Source organism: Manis pentadactyla, chromosome 16 (assembly GCF_030020395.1).
Source record: "Manis pentadactyla isolate mManPen7 chromosome 16, mManPen7.hap1, whole genome shotgun sequence".
In the NCBI taxonomy this organism is placed as follows: Eukaryota; Metazoa; Chordata; class Mammalia; order Pholidota; family Manidae; genus Manis; species Manis pentadactyla.
In genome coordinates, this window is record NC_080034.1 from 54284300 (window position 1) to 54305884 (window position 21585).

The following is a 21585-nucleotide window of genomic DNA, read 5'->3' on the forward strand; positions in this document are numbered from 1 at the left end:
CTATCTCTTCATTTACTTGATTACAGCTGGGCAGGCTTTCAATAGAGGAGGGTTGGTGTCTCCAGCACCACCTCTACCTCCTTATTCTTCTTCAGTGAACCCTCTGCCACTTCTGGAGCTGATGGGAGCTATCTTGCTCCACAGAGCATGTCCTCTGCTACATCCTTTACCTTCTCCACAGTGTCTCTCAGGAACACTATCTCAGTGTGGGGAAATGGAAGCTCCTATGGCCAAGATCCTTACCTGACCCTAAACTACTTGATGATCTAATTGGCCTACTGCTAGGCTAATGCTTGCGCATCCATAGGCAATAAGCTAATATTGACTGAGCCTCGATCTAAAGAGCTCTGCCCAGTGCTCTGGGTGGAGGCAGAGACGGAGGAGGATTATGGACCTGCAGACAGTTGGATGCAGATGTGATTCTAGTGCTCAACCTTTCGCCAGGAGAATGAAGCTGGGTGTAACCCTTTTACCCCAAGAATGTTTCATTGTCATTTCTTAGTCTCGCTGAATCCATAGTGAACTTGTGTGGGACTGAAGCACTCAGTCAAGACAACTGGCTTAGCCAGCAGGATTCACTGTAGACCAAAGAATGGAAAAGGCTACCCTCATGGGAGGTTATTTCAGCAGGATACCCCTATGAATGGGGAGATATTTGAGTGTCCCCCAGTGGGCATGTGATCTGAGGTGGCTTGCCTTCTACAGGACTGGACCCTGTCCCAGGACTTGAGGAAGGTGGAGCCCACAGCATAATAAGGAGGTTCTTTAAGAAATAGTGTGGCCATTGGGCAGTGGGAACCGTGGTTTGGCTGTTTCTAACAGTACTAAAAAAGTCTACAGATGACAAGAATGTGCTCCTGCAAGAGACATGAGAAATGGCAGCACACGAATGTGAACTGCGAAGGTCTGCGGATTTACTGAAGAATAAAATGGCATTGATACAGGAGGAAGCAGCATGAGAATGCAAGCTGTAAGGTGCTGTGGAGGAAGTAAAAGATTTGTTAAAAAATCTTCCCAGGGAGCTGCCCGCCTTCCATCCCCTGTCCCTGGATCCCAGGCAGCCTGTTGTATAACTTTTCTCCCAGAAAGAATGCCCTCCCTTCCGGAAAGGATCTGTCTCTGTCCTGGGGTGGCAGGTCCCTCTGTGCTCTCAGAGCTGGTGGGCAGTGGGGGTGTAGCGGGGGACGTACAGCTCCCTGCAAGCCGGCTGCGCTCACTCTTGGATTCCCTTTCTTCTTGGGGTTTTTGCTGTTGGAGGAACAGGGTGAGGGCAGATAGAATGTAAAAGGTGCAGCTGTCTGGGCAGAGCACAGCGCTTTAACTCAACATCTCTGCTCAAAACCCTGAAACCTCATCCTGGCCCCACTTGTCTAAAATTCCCAGAGTGAACCAGACCCCTGGGAGCTGTAGTTCCTGCAAGAGGACAAGTGGTCAAGAGCAGGGCCCGAAGGGCAGCAGGGACACAAGGCAGGGTAAGACACACAGAGCAGAGGGGCACTGTGCACCGTTCCCAGGAGTGCCGGCACCTGCCGTGCCCTGGGCTCTCAGCCCTACCCTGAGCTGCCACACTCCCTGTGTGTCACAGACATGGGAGTAGAGGCTGGGCCCAAACTTCCCCATGAGGCTCAGGACAGCCAGGTCCCCTCTAGGGTTTCAGGCTCAGCAATCACAGCCCCATGAGTTGAAAACCAGAGCCCAGGGCATTCCAGAGGAGCTGCGTGATAGCTATTCAGCTGGGTCTAGAGCAGAGGTGCATCTTCTGCGGTCCTGGATTGGGCCCTGAGATCAGATCCTGAGCCTCTGCCTGCCAGGTGGTGGGGGGAACCACGTACCCTATTGAAACCCCACATTCTCTTTCCGCAAGAACAGGCCTGGCTTCCCTGGTTTCCATTCTGTCATAGGCCCCCAGAAAGACAGGGGGGAGGAACAGAAAATTGACTCCAGGTGGCAGAAAGTCCCCAGGCCCCCAGGTGTGCGTGTGCAGCTCAGACATGACCCAGGGCTGACTCACCAGGAGGTCTTGGCTCCTCTCAATTGTGTAAGGGTTGCCTGGTCCCTGCCTGTGCCCATTAGGGGGCACCTTGGTATTTCAGAGCAGAAACCCATGGCTGGGTTTGCCCCTAGGGATGGAAGTAGGCCGGGTGCCTTTAATGGGCTTCGGGGGTCATGGGAAGTGGGGAGCAGCCCCTGAGTGCCCTGGGCCCAGCCCAGGCTCCTGAGAGTAAGCCCTCAGTGACCCCAGGGGAGGATCCGGCCAGAGGGCTGCCCAGATGTTGGTTCAGATGCAGGCTCGTCCTCACAAGTTCCTGGGAATTCTGTTTGGGGGCGGCCTGCCATAGTTGCGATCTGAGGAAAATACCTCAGCCCTTCCTCACACAGACATATTGATGTTACTCTTGCAGTTAACAAGAACTTCAAGGTTTTTGGAAAAGGCTTTCAAAATGTAGACAACACAGAGGAAGTTATTTGTCAATTCAGATTTGGTAGCAAGAAATCCCCAGGTACGTAGGCCCTCCTTTCCTCCAGTGACAACCGTCCCGCATCAGGCTGCCTCCCCTCAGTGAGCCCAGCCTGGACACCTGCCGGTGACACCCAGGAATTAATCCGTCCCCAGCACCACCACACACCTGGGAGTAGCCTTCACTGCAGCCCATGCTGGGTTTGGCGCAGGGTGTGCCCTCAGAACTGTGTCCCCCTCTGTGTACCCCTTCCTGCACCCATTAGGGGGCCCCTTGGCATTTCAGATCAGAAACCCATGGCTGGTTTGGCCCCTAAGGAGGGAAGTAGGCCGGGTGCCTGATGTTCACTGGTAGGAGAATCCAGATAGCAGATTCAAATCCCTCCAAATGCATCTACATATTTAACTTTATTTTGCTAAGATACTGAGAAGTTTAGGTGAGTGGAGAGTTTTATGATATGATTCCAAAATTTACATGAAAGAGCAAGTGGGTTTTCCATGGAGGAAAGTCAACCCACTCCCACTCAGACATTTCTGAATTTCTAATCCACAGAACCTGTGAGCATATGAAATGTTTCTGTTTTATGTCCCTTGGTCTGGGATGGTTCAGTACACAGCAGCAGATAACTGGAATGTCCCTCATTCACAAAGGACACTGGCCTGCTTTCACAACCTTCCTCTAGATCCTTCTATCCCTTGGGTGACTTCAGTGTCCCCACAAATAAACTTTACAACACTCCTGTCTCCCCCTCCTCACTCAGTGATGTCCGTGTGTAGGCCCCCTCAGTACCCTCCTTCAGTTTACCAAAGGGCTGGGTTTCGTTGAAATTGTAAAGACCCTGGGATGGTTGGGGATAAGGGACAAATGGAGGCCTCATCTGACTACCCCTTCAAACTCCTGCCTGGGGTTGCCCACAGGGAGAACAGTGGGCAGAGCTGCAGTTCACAAGGTCACCATGGCAACTTATTGTCCATCATAATGGACATACCTCAGCAGGGCGCGGGGTGAAGGTGCATAAGTAGTGGGGCTGTCACCCCACAGCCAACCACTTGCTACTTGGACCCACAGGGCAGGTATCAGGTGGCTGCTTGCAGGTGCAAGGTATACTGATTAAAGTGTGAGTAGAGCTGAGTTTGGGAGTGCCGAGGCCCCTGAGCACAGGAGGAAGCAGAGGAGGTGTGGCTAGAGGAAGCCTGTAGTTTTCTGGGATGAGACAAGAACAGCGGCCCCAGGATGCTGGGTCCCACGCTCGTCATCTTCCTGCTGCTGCTGCTGCCGTCTCCGCTCCTGACCACCGGGAGCACCCTCCACCGCTACCTCACCCAGGACCAAGGTCACCACCCCAGCTCCAGGCTCCAGGAGAGCCCAGCAGCTGGGGACTCCTGCTGGAGCACTTACGACGTGTACTTCGTCTTAGACTCGTGAATGGCCCACCGGCTCTAGTCAGTGCCATAGAGCAGTGCTGTCCCTGGGGTCAGTTTGGGGCCCCAGGCTCTGAGAGAGGGAAGCAGGGACTGTCTTGGTCACATTCAAGGAACAGACTCTCTGTGGTCTCCCTGTTCCTGGGGCAGAAAGAATGCCCCAGGCATTTGTTCCCTGGGACTTTTTCTCCTGAAAAGGATGAAAGGCGATCATCTGGTTTCTAGATGACACAGTCCCTCCAACCACATGGCCCAGGTCTGTGACCTGCAGGCCCCTTAATCAGCTGGCGGGGAAATTCCTGGGAGCAAACTTCTCAGCGGTTAGCGCCCTCTGGGCTTCGCTGTTGGGTTTTGTCTGTTGGCTTGTTTTGTTTTGTTTTGTTTTGTTTTGTTTCTCACACCGATGACTATTGTGTAAATGGGCCCCAGGGAGATGGCCAGGTGGCTTTTGGGCATCCCCAGTGTCACTACTGAGAAAGGCCTTTGCTTTCATGCTGCCAAGTGCTTTGCTTCTTTCTTGGACACCTTGAAGACCCAAGTTACAGTGTATGTGCACTTCCAGGACACTTTGGTTTGTCCAGAGCCTGGGGGAGCTAGGCTGTGGGTTAGGCACCTGCAAGCCCTCAGAGAAGGAAGGTGGTCTCTGTCTTTGGAGGAGATGACCTTGCTTCCATTTTCACCTCCTGTGTTGGGCTGGGAATAAATGCTGCGTATTCAGTGTTGACAGTGGTATGACTGTCAATATATTTAAAGGATTCTGTGGTGTCCAAGGACTTTCTTGGCCTTTCTGTCATCCTCAGAACCATCCCTGAAGCGAGAGCAGGGCAGGCCTGTGATGTGCAGTCTCCTGAAGGGGGGCAGCTCCTGGGGGCTGGAGGAAACAGCCCAGAGACTTGGGGGGGGGGCTGCAGGACCCAGGCCCACTGAGCTGCCTCATTCCCTCCCAGGGGAGACGGCCTCTGAATCCCCCTAGTCTCCCTGGAGCCTGCTGATAGGGGGGTGCAGGCCCAGCTGAACCCGCAGAGCTGGGAGCGCCCCCTGCCAAGGAGGGAAGGTCCCTCGTCACTGTCTCGGGGAAGGCTCTGCGTTGCCCTGGGCAGCTCTTGCCTCCCTGATCCCCAGCCCAGCCCAGGGGGCTAGTGATTCTCACCTGGGGCTTGTGTTGGGGTCTGAATGGTCCTGGGGGACTGAGAGCCTCCTTGGGTCTGTCTTCCCAGAGAGGGCCAGTGGGCGCAGAGGGGCCTCTCAGCTGCCATGCTGTTTTAGTGCCCCTGCCTGCACCCTGGTCTCTGCTGGTGGGCCTGCTCAGGCACATCTAGGCCCTGGGGTGCATGGGGAAGGGCTCAGGGTGCAGGAGGGGCATGTGTAATAATAATAATTGGGCACTATGTGCCAGGCAACGTGCCCTCCCATGTAGGCCTCCCAAACCTTAAGGCAATGGATCTTTCCTGATTTGGGGATGACGGAACTGAGGCTGAGGTGCAAGTGATTTACTCAATGTCAGCCAAGCTTATTTGCTTCCAAACGCTAGACGGTGGGAAGATACTCCCCTCTCCCCCAAGGAGGTGTGACACGGGCGTGTGAGAAAGGCACTAGGGAAACAGCTCTTGGAGCCAGGACCTCCCCACTCCTGCCCCTCTCTTCCCACTGCCTCCTTTGGCTTCTTAAATGCTGGCAGGCAGCCCTTGCCCCTCCAACCACAGCTGGCTCTCCCGGCAGCTCAGGGTGAGGAGTACAGGCCTTGCCCTGAAGGTGGAGAGGGAAGTAGAGGGAGGGGAGCCACTGAAGTCCCTTGCACCCCACTCAGGCTCCAGGACAGGAGGTGCCACGGCACTGTGCCCCCCACCCCTCACCATGGCCGTCGCCTTGACACTTGCCATTTTGGTTGGCCAGGACTAAATCCTGCCAGATTGTGCAAATGGGAGGAGCAGCTGAGGGTGCCCAAGGAAGCATTTACACACCCACTTCCCAGCCCTGGGCCACCAGTGGGGAATGGGCCCAGAGTGTTGCTGCTGTGGCCAGGCCAGACCTGAAACCACGGCAACCTCAGCCCCGGGGCTGGGAGCTGCGCAGCCCCAGACAGGGCTGGCTGGGTGAGAAGTGCTTGGGGGTGAGAACATCCTCCCTCCTGGGGCCGCTCCCTGCCCTTCCAGGGGAACAGGCAGTGGGAGCCAGCCCCACCCCTATAATCAGGCAGACTCCATTCGCCATCAGAGAGGCTTGGGCCAGTTGCTTCATCTCTCTGTGCCTCAGTGTCCCCATCTGTACAGTCGGCGTCTTCATACCCATCTCACCGTGTTGCAATGAAGGTGAAGGGGAATTTGTAGGTAGTTTGCTCAGCACAGCATCAGACATAGTCACGCAAGATAAGTATAAAGTGAACTGCCAGTTAAGCCAAAATCACACCTCCTGGGATCTCCCTGCCCCCCAGGGGCCGCCGACCCAGCCCAGATTCCCTGACTCAGCCTTCCTCCCCATGGGCCTTCTGGGGTGGGGGATGTGTGAGCCTAATGTCTCTGCTGGGAGCCCTCCGGAGGTTCTCTGGGCGCCGTCATCATGTGATGAGTAGGCCTGTGCATTCATTCTATGCTGGGGGAAGTCAAGTAGGGTCCCGAGGTTGGTGTGCCCAGTGAGAGGATAATGGAGAGGCAGAATCCAGGGGAGCACCCACACGTGTGACAAAGGTGGAGGAAGAGGGGATGGCCTAGGGGCGAGAGCAGAGCTTCAAGATCCGTCCACTCCGGACATGGAGCCTGGGCAGGATGCTCATTAACCAACACCTTGGCGCCAACCCCTGTGCGACAGCATGGGCAGAGGTAGGATTAGGTGGAGCTTCCGTGCAGGTCTGACAGCCTCAGCTGGCACTCAGGGGTGTCCCAAGTTGGACCAAATGTTAGGGCCGCCCGTCACTGCGTGGGGCTACCTCGGGAAAGGCAGGGTGAGAGGTTCTCAGAGAGGATGACAGCTGAAGGGGCGTCGTCAGTGAAGCATCTGGACTCAGCATGTGTGCGTCCTGCACGGCTTCCTCCCGAGTTCCGGTGAGCGGAAGAGCAGAGCTGTGCAGGCCTGGCTGATGATCTGCGCTCCCCTTTGGATGGGCCGTTCCATGTCTTTTGTTTTTTCCTTCTCAGGGCCCTTCCCAGCTGTTCCTCACGAAGCGAGCCATGGCTTCTGTGCTTTCTCAGGGACAGAGGCTTCTCAAACTTGTGTAAACAATAACTCCACATTCATCCCTCCCCAACTCCTGGCAACCTCCTGTCTATTTTCTGTATCCACAAATTTGCCTGTCCCAGACACTTCAGACACTTCCGTTGGCATTTTGTGTTTGCCTTATTGTGTGAGGTCCACCCATGGTGTAGCATGTATCAGATTTAAGCCTCTGTTTGTTCAGTGTTTCTTTGTGGAATCTAAGGCTTAGAGCTTCCACGTCTGACATTTTCACACTTCATGCCACAATTCGTCTGTAATTTCATTTTTAAATTTATCAAGGAAATGCTTGAACATAAATTTAACATGGAACACTATTACAAATACACACACACACACACACACACACACACACACACACACACAAAACCTTGAGGCTCTTGCCCCATACCACCCACTTCTGATCCTATTCCTCAGGGACAGCCATTTGCAAGTGTTCCAGATAGTATTTTTTTGACATTGTGACCATGTATCTAATAATATGTTCACACTCTAAAACATGTTTATACTCTGTCATGTTCCTTGCTGCTTGAGGTTATGTAGTCTCTGTTAACTTCTTACTGTGGAAGAAGGGAAATGAGTTGAGTTACATCTCAGCTCCCTCACATGATTCTGCTCTATGTGTCTGTTCTCCCAGAATAGTTATATCACCAGGATGTTTTGGCCTCAAGGTTTAATTGTGGAGCTGTCTATGGATACCCATCTCTCCATTCTCATTTAGGAGAGGGGCACTGAATCATGACTGGAGCCCTGAATGCCAGAAGCCCACATGCCTGCTCTGTTCCCTACTGCCTCCTTGCTGGGGAACTGTAGGTCCCTGTGGTTGCCTGTGAGCTCTCACATTCTTGTGTTATAGAATCAAGGGTTTCCTTCAAAATTATCATAAATTAACAACTATCCCAGAGTAGATAGGTGGGTTGAAGACTCTTGTTTCCTATAAATTGTCTTTGGAGTGTCGTTTTCATTCAATGGGAAAACAGAGGAGAGAGGTAATGGGGAGGAAAATAGAAAGTGTTACCATCATTAGTTAGGCATGGAGTTGTCTTGGACTTTGGTGTGGGTCTGAGAGCAAATCTCTATTTCAGTAGGTGGACAAAGTCTGCTGCTTTGCTACCCAGCAGTTGTCTGACTCAGGGTCACTCTGATCTGCCAAGTGTGATGGGTAGAGAGTGGATTTTGCAGCCAGGGCTGGGTTCACATCCATGCTAGCTACTGGAATTGTGTCACATTCTATGACCTGTGGAATCCTGTTCTCTCATCTGAAAAGTGGGAATAATTGTACTACCATAGGGTTGTTCTGGAATCAGAAATCATGTTTGTAAGGGCCTGATAGATATGTAGTCACTGGGGAATCTTGATGTTCGGGTCATCTATCCTTAGTTTCCTCACTATTTGCTGACGGTTTTAGATGCAGCCGTGGAGGCAGAGGGAATGGTGGGGAGGAAGAGCCGAGAGCCATGACCCACCCCCGTGTTCAAGGGCTGGAAGAGGAGCAGAGGGCTGGGAATGGCGATTCCCAAGGGGAAATGGGGGACCAGGAGAGCCAGCATATCAGAATCTCTGGAGGCTTTACCGACCAATGCATCCCACCTCATTTCCTAACATTCCCAGGTAGCATGATCAACCATCCGTGTTTGCCACTAAAAGCCCCTCATCTGAGAAGTCCCTCATCCCCTACCACACAAGTCTAATTGGTCAATTGCTGCCACTCACATTGACTAAAGTCACCACGAGGGTAACCCACTGATTTCACTCCAGGAGCTGTGGTGGCCTTTAGCTATTTCAGGAGCTGGGGGCTCTCGTGGAGGAGCTTGCTAAGGGCCTGCAGGAAGGCAGGGAGGCAGAAACTATGCTCACATGATACATGCACCTCCGTCTCTGACTCATGTCTTCTTCTTTTTCAGATCCCACTGTGTAAATGACAACTGGGAGTTCACACAGAGCTTTGTGAAGGATTTGGTGAACAGATTTAAAAAGTACGGCTTTTCAGCTCTGTTGCGGGGCGTTTTCCTCTGACTGAGTACATTGCTATTTAGATGCAGCAGACATGGGACTGCCTCAGGTCCCAAAGCTCAGGGCAGTGTTCTGAAGCCGGAGAAAAGTACAGCACACACTTGTTTCCTAAGATCTCTGCAGCCCTGCTTGGCTCCTTCCTGGGGGTCAGGCCTTGTTCTCAGGGGCATAGTCTTCCCTGGAGAACCTCACAGACTAGGAAATAGGCAAACTCCTTAACACTGTAACTAAACATCTGGATGTGGAAATTTTATCTAGATCTTGAAGGATGAGAAACACAGGGTAACAAGAACTATGAAGGTCATTTGAGCAGTAAGGGGTCTATTTGGTTGAACATGGTTAACATGGGAAGGCTGGGAGATGAAGCGAGAGGTCCACTTGTGGCCAAGGCAAAAGAGGCCAATAATGCCAGGAAGCAGGGCCTGGATTTCCTGCTGTGGGCTATAGGGAGCTCTGGGTGACGTGTGATCAGAGGGGACTGGTGAGACTCCAACTGTACTCTAGGCAGAGAAGTCTCATAATGGCGGGCAAGAGCCAGGACCAGTGGGGAGCTCATATAGGGACCTGTGGGAACAGTGTAACTAAAGGATAACGAGGGCCAGGTGATCAGAAGAGAGGGGCCAGAAGGTGAAAAGGGAGGGGAGAATATGAATGGTGATGAGGGAGGACGATTTCTTTGAGATGAGGGGAGGGAGGTGGGGAAAGATAGCCCAGGGAGGAGGAGAAGTGAAAGTACAGAGAATTTGACAGGAGAGGAGAGGCCAGCTTGGGAGGGCCCTCGTGGAAGAGCATGTCGCTGTCTATCCCCTTGTGCATGTAGCAGCCCTGTGTGCACGTGTGTGTGTGAGAGAGGTAGAGAGAGCAAACAGCCTTTTGGGATTTGGATCTACAGGGTGCTGGGCTGCACGCCTTCCAGGCCTCATGATCCTTCACAAAAGTGATGAGAACTTCTGGAGTCCAGGAAATGGACTCCACACTAAAAGAGACAGAATGGAGAACAGGGAACTTGGTGGGCACCCCCTCCCTGTTACATATCAGCATCACTTCCAGCCTGTGTGTATAGTTGCTCACAAGCCCATGTTTCCTCCCAAGCCCCACACAGCGTATGTCATTCATTACCTACTCGACACATGGCCACATCAATATGAAGCTGACCTCGAACAGGTAAGTGTTCCATTGATCCCCTAAAGCAGACCCAGCAATCAGAGCACAGGGAGGCCAGGGAGCAAAGGGGGCCCCTGAGCCCACACTGAGGAACCTACTGGTGTGCAGGCACGGCTGTCCTGGACCCTCCCCTCACTGCCCACCCTGACCTTCAGCCCTGGCCCCCTCTGCACTGGCACTGGCTGGACCCTGTACTAGTAGACAGACTCCTCCCTTCAGAGCCCAGCCCTCCACCCCACCCGAGTCCTTCCCTCTGTGCTCTACCCTTTCCCTAGAGCAGGTTGACTGTGAAGATTCCCAGATCAGGTGGAGCAGATGTGGGGGGCCTTTTGGGACATAGCCCGGCACCTGCTGTTGTGTGTCACTTTTTGCCCTGGGCCGCTGGGGAAAGGGGCAGACAGTCAGAACTAGGGAGAAAGGGATGGGTGTCATCCAAGTGTGGGTGCCTCAGTGGAGGGGAACATGTTCCCAGTGAGTCTGGTCAGGTGAGCCCAGGAGTGGGTTCTGAACCCCAGATGGACAGGGTGCTGGAGAAAGGCACCATGGGCCTGCATCTCAGGAGGGTCTAGGTGGGAGGTGGGACATCATGGAGCTTCTGAGTAGCAGAGAGGTTAGCTTCTCATGTAGGAAAATGACTGGAGCCCCCCTGAGAGTGGGAGGAGCACCAGACAGAGCCCAAGGACACTGCACTGGAGGGTCCCAGGGTCTGTGGACAGGAGGAGCCAGTGGTGAGCATGGTGACCTTTCCAAGCTCTGCCTTAAGTGTGGGGGTACAGTGTGCCCTCACCAGGGCCCCCGGGGGGCGGTCATGCTGCCAGTCACACTGTGATGGAATCACAGTTGGGATCTCCCCATACTCACCATGGATAGTCAGCGTGTACCCCTGGGTGAGGCCCCCAGTTCTGCACGGCTTAGACAGAGCTGAGCACAGAGAAGCCCAGGCCTTAGCTATGAGGCTAGAAAGCAGCGTCCCCTTGCGACCCTGCTTACCAGATAGGGGACTGGAAAGGTGGGAACTAGGCCAGCCAATGCCAAAGGCACAGGACAGAGGGCTGGGACAGGGCTCCTTGATTTGGCCTTTCCCGTCCCAACAGGGCTGCATGTGCAGATGGACAAAGACAGCCAGAGGCTGGTTGTAAGAGGCAACCCCTCATTCCATCTCCCACCTGCTCTGATTTTTTTTTTTCAGAAAAAAAATAAGCACTTCTCTTGTCAAATTGCTCAATGTGCTGCCTACAGGAGCCCTAAATATGCAGCATGGACTGAAAAAGGTACAGAATCTAGATTTCTGAGATGTGTCTCTGCTTTATTAAGTTCTCAGAGGGTCATCATTGGGTCATCTCACTGTCCCCACAACACACATTTTCCTTCATTTTGTTGTAGGCCAATGAGCAGATCGAAAGAACACGTGCTGCAGGTAAGTGAGCTGCTTCCTGCCTTCTTGGTGATGGTGTCCGGGGGAAGAGCCAGGCCTGGGCCTCAGTGAGGTCGGTGATGTTCCACAGCACAGCAAGGGGTCGCGTGTGTGATGCCATGGTTCCTAAGAAATAGGAGGCACTGGCCCTGGAGCTGGGCTGCATGAAGAAGAAAGGGGGAAACCCAGAGGGTCCTAGAGCAGTGGGGCCTAAGTGTAAGAGGGGAGCCTGACCTTCCCCCTTGCTGGGCACACACTGCTCCCTGACTCCTCCTCCCTCCAGCTCCCTCCCTTGGGCTGATGCTCCTGCTCTGTGTCTCCTGTAGTGCAAATGACTGTGCCTGTCCCAGAAACCTCTTCATCTTGGCTGTAGGGTCTAGGAAAGATGTGTGGCCCAGGGAAAGGCACTGAGCTGGGGAGGGGGTCTACTGCTCACCTGCCTCTGACCTCGAGCCCTGAGCCTGGGTCTACAGGTGCCCGCGGGAGAGCTGTGGGTGAGGCCCAGAGCTGGAACAGGCCTGCATGGACCTGCAGGAGTCTTGCACAGTAGGTGTGCCCACTCCTGCTTTTGCTCACCTGGAAGGCTGATGCTTATCCTGTGAAATTGCTGGAGTTGCCTTTCAGGGCAAAGGTTGTACTGTCTGGTAGAAGTGACAGTTCTGTAAGAAGAACCCTAAGCTGGGCTCAGTCTCCTCACCTGCAAAGTGGGTCCTGGGCTAGGGGCCCTTCTTGTTGCGTGATAAGCTGCAAAGCCTTCCAGGCATGTGGGTGGCAGGTGCTCAGGTCTGGTGGCCTCTCTCCAGGAGGGTGAGGTGTGGGGAGCAGTGCTTGGGTCCTGGAAGCCTGTGGCAGTTGCTCTCATTGACCCAGTCATGCCCTGCCTCTCCCACAGGAGTGAAGGTACCCAGCCTCATCATCGTGCTGACAGGTGGAGAACTGCTGCCAGAATCGTTCGCAGAGACACAAGTTGAAGTGAGTCAAGCCCATTGTTACCAGCCTTTTGGTCCACAAATTTGGACCAAATTTATTATACCCAACACTTCCTCTATCTCAGGCTGCAAAATCCAAGCAGTTGGGGGCAACTCTGTATTTCGTGGGTGTGCAAGATTATCAGCTGTCCCAGGTAATTCTGAGCAGGTAATGAGGGGTCACTTGTGAGCCTAGCTGGGGAAAGCTTCAAAGACGGCTCTCTCAGGGTCGCCCAGAGGATGGGCCTCTACTCACCAAGGAGTGCCTGGGGAGTGGGGTGGGGGCCCTCTCTGCTTAAGCTGGGCCCAGGGAGTTGAAAGATGTGCAAGGTGGCCCTTCAGAATGAATAACAATTGTTGTGTAAGACCTACCCAGCAGAGGTGAGGGTGGAAGAGCTTTCCCTCCCCTGAGGGCGGGCTGCTGGCGGGTGCCAGGGTCTAGCCCTCAGTGTCTGTCTCCTGGGATGGGGACCTCTGGGTCATCACCCCTGGCTGTGGGCCCAGGCTGTCTCCTCTCCCTTTCAGCTACTGGAAATTGCTGGCGAAGAGGGTCATGTGTTTGGAGTGGACACTGGATACAGCGGACTCGAAGACATCGTTGACCCAGTGAGTGGGGGGGGATGAAGGGGGCTGCACACCGTGCCCCGCCGTTCCCTCCCGTGACCCTGCCACTCCTCTCTCTCTATTTCAGCTCCTAGAGAGGTCTTGTGTGCAGATTATATCTGTGAATTTCTCCTCTATCTGCACTAGAGGTAATAACTGGGGTCGCTGTTGTAAACGTAGGAGTGTGTGTGTGTTTGTTTTGTGCATGTGCCATGTGTGTGCTGGGAGTGGTGTACGTGGTTCCAGTCTGTGTGGTGTGTTTGGGCGCACCGTGTGTGTGTGTGACACATGTGGTGTGAATGTGTATAATGTGCTGTGTGTACGTGTATGTGGTGTCTGTGGGGGGACTGTGGTTTGGAATGTGCATTGGGTCCATAGAATATTTGTGTCAGGTATGTATGTAAGTCTGTGTGAGGTACGGGTGCCTGCGGTGTGCTGGGGATGGGCATGTGATGACATCTTTGCCCAGGTTTGTAATGGGCCCCCTAGAGGCTGAAAACCAGAGCCCAGGGTGTTACAGAGGAGCTGCGTGATAGCTATTCAGCTGGGTGTAGAGCAGAGGTGGGATCCTGTGCAGTCCTGGATTGGGCCCTGAGATCAGATCCTGAGCCTCTGCCTGCCAGGTGGTGGGGGAAGCCACGTACCCTACTAAAACCCCATATTCTCTTTCCGCAAGAACAGGCTTGGCTTCCCTGGTTTCCATTCTGCCATAGGCCCCCAGAAAGACAGTGGGGGAGGAGGAATAGAGAATTGACTCCAGGTGGCAGGAAGTCTCCAGGTCCCCAGGTGTGTGTGTGCAGCTCAGACATGACCCAGGGCTGACTCACCAGGATGTCTTGGCTCCTCTCAATTGTGTAAGGGTTGCCTGGTCCCTGCCTGTGCCCATTAGGGGGCACCTTTGTATTTCAGAGCAGAAACCCGTGGCTGGTTTGCCCCTAGAGAACTAGGCTGGGTGCCTTTAATGTGCTTCGGGGGTCATGGGAAGTGGGGAGGGGCCCCCAAGGCTAGGCCCAGCCCAGGCTCCTGGGACTAGGCCCTCAGTGACCAAAAGGAGAGGATTTGGCCAGGGGGTTGCCCAGATGTGGGTTCAGCTACAGCTGTAGCTATAGCTGCAGTCTCCCAAGAGTTCATGGGGTTTCTGTTTTGGGGGCGGCCTGCCATAATTGTGGTCTGAGGAGGATAACTCAGCGCTTCCTCACAGAGACATTTGGATATTACTCTTGCAGGTAACAATGAAGTCAAGGTTATTGGAAACGGTTTTGAAAACATAGACAAAGATCAAGTTATCTGTCAATTTCGAATTGGAAAGAGAACCATCCGTAAGTAGCCCCTCCTTTCCTCCAGGGACAGCTGTCCCACAGCAAGCCAAGCCTTCAAAGCCCGTGCTGACCATTCGCTATGTACACACCGAAAACAAGTGACATAGACAGTGGAAGGGGTAACTGTTTGGGAGCCTGGGCACCTGCCACTAGTGCCCAGTACTTAATCGATCCCCAGGACCATCACACCCCTGGGAGCAGCCTTCCTGCAGCCCTGGCTGGGTGTGGGGTGAGTGTGCCCTAAGAGCTGCATGCCCCTCCCTTTCCTGGGCTCTCCCTTCCCTTGAGAGGCAAGGACTCAAGTCCATTAGTCTGTGGGAGGGAAGTTGAGGCAGCCCCAGGGCTCTGAGTCTCGGCCAGGTCTCCCAGGATGGTGTGTTCCCTTGAGATTGAAAGATGATGTCATAAAAAATCCTAAAGTATCCACTCCAAAACTACTAGAGCTAATATCTGAATTCAGCAAAGTTGCAGAATTCAAAATGAATACACAGAAATCTGTTGCATTCCTAATCACTAATGATGAACTAGCAGAAACAGAAATTAGGAAAACAATCCCATTCACAATTGCATCAAAAAGAATAAAATGCCTAGAAATAAACCTACACAAGGAAGTGAAAGACCTATACCCTGAAAACTACAAGACACTCTTAAGAGAAATTAAAGAGGACACTAATAATTGGGAATTCATCCCATGTGTGTAATATTGGTTTGAAAACTCCTTTCCAGTCAGTCATGTCTGTCCAGGCCTCTCTGCTTGCTGGGCTGCCATCCCATCATTCTCCTCTCTGGACGGTGCACATCCAACGGGAAAGTCAGCTTGCACCTCTTTGGGGATTTTTTCCCCATTCAATCCTAACCATTCCACACCCAGACACCTATCCTCTCCCCTGACCATACTTAGCATTTAGTGTTCATTATGAGCTCCGACAAAGGGGTAAGAATGTTCAGAAGGTCATAGCTAATCTGACAGTCGAGTCAGCAGCCTGGCACTTGGTGTGAGGTAGGTGCTCTGAGGAGGCAGAGAACAGAGGCTGACATCTGCCAAAGGGTGAGCTCTGCTTGCCAAGGGCCACAGGAGGGGAGACGGGGATGTGGGGACATGTCCATTTACATTATTTGCATGTAAATTTCTTCCAGGAAAAAAGGCAGTGTCTGTGCAAGATACCTCCGTTACATGCCCAGGACCAAAGATAAATAATCCGGGCCAGTAAGTGAAAAGCTCAGGGAACAGTGGTCAGTTTTTGGCACTATGGCGTGACCAGCGTGGAGGATGCCTCCTCTGGCGGAGCTGCTCACACCTGTTCTGGGAGGACTCAGGGCTTCCTCTGCACCCACCTGTGCGGGTGGTCCCCTGAGGGGCTGTGATCCCCCATCACCCAGGTTCTATCAAGGAGGGCAGGATGCAGGAGGTGACGGGCCCCAGGGATGGTCCCTTTGGCCCAGGCAGCCTTTCAGGGCCAAGTCAGCACACTGTGTCATAGAAAAGAGTTTGGAAGGTGACACCAAACAGCCAGCCTGGCCACAGAGCCCATGGCCACGAGGGCATCTGGGCCATGCAGGGCTCCTCGGCCCGCTCAGCCTTCATTGCAGAGGTTGACCTCATCTCTGCAAAGGGAAGGGAGAGTCCCGTGCTGCCTCCTACATGGTGTCCTGAATGCCTACTGATCAGAGCCACTACAAAGAGGACCACTGTTGGGCTGCAGGTTGAGCCAAGTGCACGCACTGCTGTCTGGGCTGCTGGTCACCGTCTGCCCTTTCTGTCCTTTAGGGCCGTCTTCATCGATATCAGCCTGGATAATGGCCTCACCTTCATCAAGACAGATTTAGATGTCAGCAGGAGGAACTGTGTGACTTCCAGGGTAAGACTGCTGCCTCCCTCTGGGACTATACTGAGTCCATTCACTGGATGGAGACACACACGCACTGGGAAGCAAAAGGCAGGAACAGTGTCCAGGGCTGGCCCAGCAAGTAGCTTGTGCAGCTGGGCACCTGTGCAGCACGTCACAGCCACTACAGCCCCTTGAGCCCTTCCCTGGGGAGCTGTGCCCCACTCAGGCTTCAGAAGTGCCCTGGGGGTACCTCTGTAAAGCATCTGGGGCCATGCAGCTCCTCTGCCCTGTTGCAAGCCCAGGGTCCCTGAAGGCACACGGCACTGACCACTTGGAGCTCTAAATAGACTCCGGAACAATGCTGAGACTGGCCCCCTGACTCCCACCTTGCTGCCTCCCTGGCCTAGTTCTCCTGGTGGGGAGTTCAGAGCTCCCTCTGGGTCTGGCTTAGGTGAGGGGTGGAGGCTGGAGGCTGTGTGCAGGGAGCTAGAGTCCAGGCCCTCGAACTGGGGTCCCAGACCCAGGAGCCCTGGAGGCTGGGACACCTGTGACCCTACACAGTCGAGGTGAATTTCCACTGCACTGGTGCTCCAGCCCAGCTGTGGGTACAGCCCTGAGCCCAGTTGTGACCATCACAGCCCCTGCCCCCAAACCTGGCTTCCAACAGCACTGACACTCCTGGGCATGTCTGTTTATACTTATCCCTGGATGTCTGCTCACAGATCAGCAGACAGAACTGACCCATTTGCCCATCAGGAGTCCCACCCGGTGACAACCGCCCTTCAATAGGCACATTGGGAAAAGAACTCAGGAGCCAAGCGGTGTCTACTCCCAGCACAGTGGCTTCTCCCCCAGCCCTGGCCTGGCCTCTCCTCTCCTCGGCCCTGCCTCCTGGGCACTGAGTCACTCTCGCCCTGTCCCTCTCCCACTTCTCTGACCATCTCACTTGGTTGAACGGTTCAGGCCTTGCAGCACCTGAGTGCACAGATGTAGTGAACTTCTCCTTGGCTATGACTAACAACAGGACAGTTGCCCCCATTCCTTATGGGCCTGCCCTGTACTAAGACATGCTATGAACTCTAAACCTCACAGGTGTCCCCTCACTTGCTCCTGCAGATGTGGAAGTGCAGGTTCAGAGGGGCTGAGCGGCTCTGTGGAAGGGGGCAGGGAGGGCAAGGCTATGCGGAGATAGACCCAGGGTGCTGCCCTGATCCTGCAATCCCCCTTCATCCCAGCCCCAGCAGCGCCCCCTGCACCCCCTGTGTGCCGTCACTGGTGTGCTCCTCCCCAGGCCCCTGTGCTGTCAGCCCAGCTGTGCAGTGGGGGCTGCCTGTGGCCCAGCACGGAGGATACCGGACTCCCTGATGGGGCTCTGGGGCAGAGCCTCTGAGCAGGGTCTGTGCCCCAGGGCTCTTCAGGGGCCCTCAGGGTCCAGCCCTGGGCTCCTAGTCCCACCGTGCCCTCTCAGAGTGGGGCAATCAGAATGTAAGGGGGAAAGGAGATTTGGAGGTATGGGGTGGGATGCCAAGTGACAGGCACCACAGGAAGCTGCCCAGGTGCATGAGGACTTAACATGTGTGCTTTCTTCAGGAGGGGACCCCACCTGCCCTACTGGATGCCGTACCACCAGCTGCCCAACAACATGTCGTTCAAATTGCTGAGCTGGAAGTCACACAGGATATTTCCCTGGATGAACAGTCTTCCCTTCAAGTTTTCTTCACTACCATCTCTCTCTACAGCTCTGTGTCTCTCGGGATTCTGCTCTTTTTTCTGCTGCTGTGCTGTTGTATCTGCTGACTGCATTAAATGTGTGGGTGACTCCTGACTACACAGCCCTGTGGCCCAGGCCCTCCCCAGCCCCCCAAAGTATCGGGACTCCTGGCTGCCCCAGGATTCCACCTGTGGGAAGGTTCCCATCAGTTCCGAGGTCATCACCTGAGCACATGGTGGCTCAGAGCTGCCCTCCCATTCCTGGGTGCACAGCTGGCCTCTAAGGGGCTTTGTGCCTCAGACTTGCCTCAGAGAGGGGACCTGTGAGCTGCCCTCCCCCTGAGGAGAAGTGACCCCAGGCCCTGACTCAGGCTTCTGAAGGACTGAAAGGGGAGAGACCTCTACTGTGGATTGGAGGAAAACAGAGACCCTGCATGGGCAGGGATGGCCCCAAAGGGAGGGCCAGGTGCCCCAGGATTCCTCTCCACTCTGGCAGCTGTGCCTTTAAAAAGACATGGCCTCTGCCCGTCTCTAGAGCCCTGTCCTGCACCAGGGTGTGCTGGGCCCCATGCTGGGCAGGGGACAGAAATGAAGTGACCTCATTCCTGCCATGGCAGCTCCAGGTCTGGTGTGTTGACGAGTTTTGGACCCTGGGGTACCGGGGGGAAATGTCACCTTCGTGGCATGTGTCCTGTGTCCTGCCTAACCGGAGCAACAGCAAAGCCAGAGGCAGCCCCTGGGGAGGGTGGGCACAGAGGCCTGGCTAGCTGGGCTCCCAAGGACAGGTGTGGGGAGCCCTGCGGGAGGAAGGACCGGCGGAGGTCAGCGCAAGCAAGATGCCGGCAGGCCTGAGGTCTGCAAACTGGGGACATGAGGACAGGAAGCCAGGGTGCTGGGTGGACTTCCCCTCAGGGCTGGGCACAGGGGCAGTTCAGAGTGTGCGGAGGAAGGGGAGAGAGCGGGAAGGGAAAGGGAAGATATCTTGTCTTCATAAGACATAGAGGCTGCTGATGAGAACCACCTGGTAGACACCTGTCCCAGGACGAGGCATGTCTCCCCGGCCCTGGTCCGTCCCTCTGCTGCAGAGCAGGTCCCCTCCTGGGGGTGTGGCTGAGCCAGAGCCCTTCTCACCCTGCGTTCATCACTCCAACTTTCTATTTCCCAGAAGCTGCCACCAGAACCAGACGGGGTAGGTCCTGTTTGGTTGTGATGGTGTCAGAGCCTGCGGGCACCCTGGCCTTCACAATGAGGCCTCCCGCATCCCAGGGAGATCCCCCCACACCCTCCAGCCCTCATGACCTGAGCAGAGAGAGAGAGGGACCCCCTATAAGATGTGGGACTCACAGTGTCACACAGAGGACACCCTTCTCGTGCTCCCATCAGAGCCTGACCAAGGGCCTCTTTCATTGAAATAGCAACTCGGGCCTGTTTCAGCAACTGCTATGATTCCCACTGAAACAAGGTCTTTTGTTCAATTCCCAAAGGCCTGTGTGTTGGAGGCTCTTCCGTAGGACTCAGGGGAGTTATGGTGAAGTGACTCAGGTTTCAGGACCCGGTCCCCTCCTCTGGGCTCTCAGGTATGTGGCGCTGCATTTCCCAGGCCTTCATCCCTGAATCCTGGCTGAGAGAGGGGCTACAGTGGGGTTGGCCTTTGGGGGCAGCAAGGCTGGGGAGAGTGGAGGACATCTTATGTGGCATTAGGCTGTGAGGGAGGCCCAGCCCAGGTGCGCACAGAGCTCTTTCTTCCTCAGTACCTGCCAACCGAGTGCCCATCCACCCCTGCCATCTCTGGGCCCTGCAGGACTGGGTTCTCCTCACTGGGTGGGGCCCTGGTTCTTCCTGGGGGTGGTGGGTTCCTTCAGGCCCCTCCTCTAGGCGCCCGTCACCCTTTCTCAGTGGGTCACAGGGACCCTGCCGTTCTCTCCCTCACTCTGCTGAGGGGACTTCTGCAAGAGCAGCAGGTGACACTCATATTTCCGGGGAGTGTTAATGGCAGAAAGAACTTGGCACAGAACTTCCCCGCCTTTCCCTGACCTGTGCGGGCTCGTGCCGATCAGTTTGTTCTCCCCGATCCACCTGAGGGCCGGTGAAACCCGAGCTTTGCTGGGGCGGACGACAAGCTCTGCCCAAACCACGGACTGGCACCTGTCGGGCAGCCACCCGCATCCAGGAGCCAGAGCCAAGGGGGAGCCCTGGGGGCTGGGACCAGCCTGCTGGTGGGGGGAATATGGGCCCTCAGGCCTTTTCTCTCTCCCAGGCCTCTAGGGCCAGGATGGTGGCTTGTACAGTGGCGCCCAGTGATCGAAGCCCAGCACCCATGACCTCAGCACCACAGAAGCCAGGCCTCCTGGGCCCGTGCCTGTGGGGCAGGAGCCGGCTGCCCCTGTCCCCCTCCCGCCCAGCCTGGGGTATCAGCACCTGTCTAGGGCCCTTCTCACCTGCGCTCCTGTTTTGCCTTTATTACAACATGACATAATCACCACGGGGCACATCTGTGGTGACACAGGGCTCTAGAAAGAGAAAACAGTGTCTGCTTCCTCGCAGGCAGCTCCTGGGGTAGGGACACTGTAGCTGTTGCCCTGCACCTGTCACTGGCCACTCTGCAACGTTTGCTGGGACAACCCAAGGACCAAGGGGTAGCACCCTGTCCCTTAGGAGAGAGCCGTCCTGGTGAAAAGCCAGCAAACTCTTAGTTTGCAAAAAAAGCTGTTCCCCAAAAGGGCAAGAAATTCCATCATATCCCCTTCGTTCCGAGGCAGCTCTCCTTAGAGAAAACTGGTCCTGGGACTCTGTGACTCAGAGGGTGGCCAGGGTGAGAGCATTCGCAAGGACAGGGCTGTGCTCACATGACCACCCCCTCTCGAGGTCCTTTTTAGACAAAATGAGTGTCATTTCCTCCTACAGCTCCCTGCAGGGACCAAAGCTGCTGTTTACACACACTTAGGGAATTTGATCAAAATGATTCTAAAGTTGACCTGAAAAAATAAACAGTTAAGAATGTGCCCAAGAGAGAACAGTTCATCTCTTTGGGACTTCCCCATGGGCACAAGAAGACTGATGTCGGTGCTGAGAAGGGAGCTCCAGGTCCAGTGTTCTGGGGGCTGTAGGGCCAGAGTGCCCCCAGTTTGGCCTTAGGAATGTGGCATGACAGACAAGGTGGGGGAATGGGTGAGGAGAGTCTGCAAATGTGCAGTGGGCTTGAGAGGACGGGGTGTCGCTGGGCCCCTTGTGGCCTTTCACGCACTAACATACGCAGCCTTGTTTGTTCTGCTCTGGCAAAGAGGTCAGGGGCTAGGCCAGGGGAGTGGACAGCTCTCAAGCAGAAAAACACCAGGGACAGTGGGAGCTTAGGGACACACAGGGCAGGGTCACAGGCTTTGCATGCATGCAGGCCAGGCTGGGGACAAGGGAGGGGCTTGGTGGTGAGGAGTCTGGCAAGCCAGCTGGGCCCTGGAGCTGGATTCCCAGGCAGAGGGGA

At 54.8% G+C, this 21585-nt stretch overlaps 1 protein-coding gene across 1 annotated transcript; it reads left to right on the forward strand.

Moving 5' to 3' along the window:
* The first annotated feature begins 651 nt into the window (after positions 1-651).
* On the forward strand, positions 652-18222 carry LOC130681287 (anthrax toxin receptor-like). Its single transcript, XM_057493937.1, has 14 exons — positions 652-975; positions 3528-3880; positions 8992-9063; positions 10193-10264; positions 11454-11535; positions 11648-11681; positions 12571-12650; positions 12733-12801; positions 13172-13252; positions 13338-13398; positions 14476-14568; positions 15706-15775; positions 16337-16427; positions 17988-18222. The coding sequence occupies exons 2-14, from the start codon at positions 3693-3695 to the stop codon at positions 18192-18194; spliced, it is 1200 nt and encodes a 399-aa protein (XP_057349920.1). The 5' UTR covers positions 652-975; positions 3528-3692; the 3' UTR covers positions 18195-18222.
* The last annotated feature ends 3363 nt before the right edge of the window (positions 18223-21585 follow it).

Coding starts and splice junctions, on each gene's coding strand:
- LOC130681287 (XM_057493937.1), top strand. CDS start 3,693: ATGCTGGGTCCCACGCTCGTCATCTTCCTGCTGCTGCTGCTGCCGTCT. Junction 11,536..11,647: donor TGCAGCATGGACTGAAAAAG/GTACAGAATCTA, acceptor ATTTTGTTGTAG/GCCAATGAGCAGATCGAAAG. Junction 13,253..13,337: donor TCGAAGACATCGTTGACCCA/GTGAGTGGGGGG, acceptor TCTCTATTTCAG/CTCCTAGAGAGGTCTTGTGT.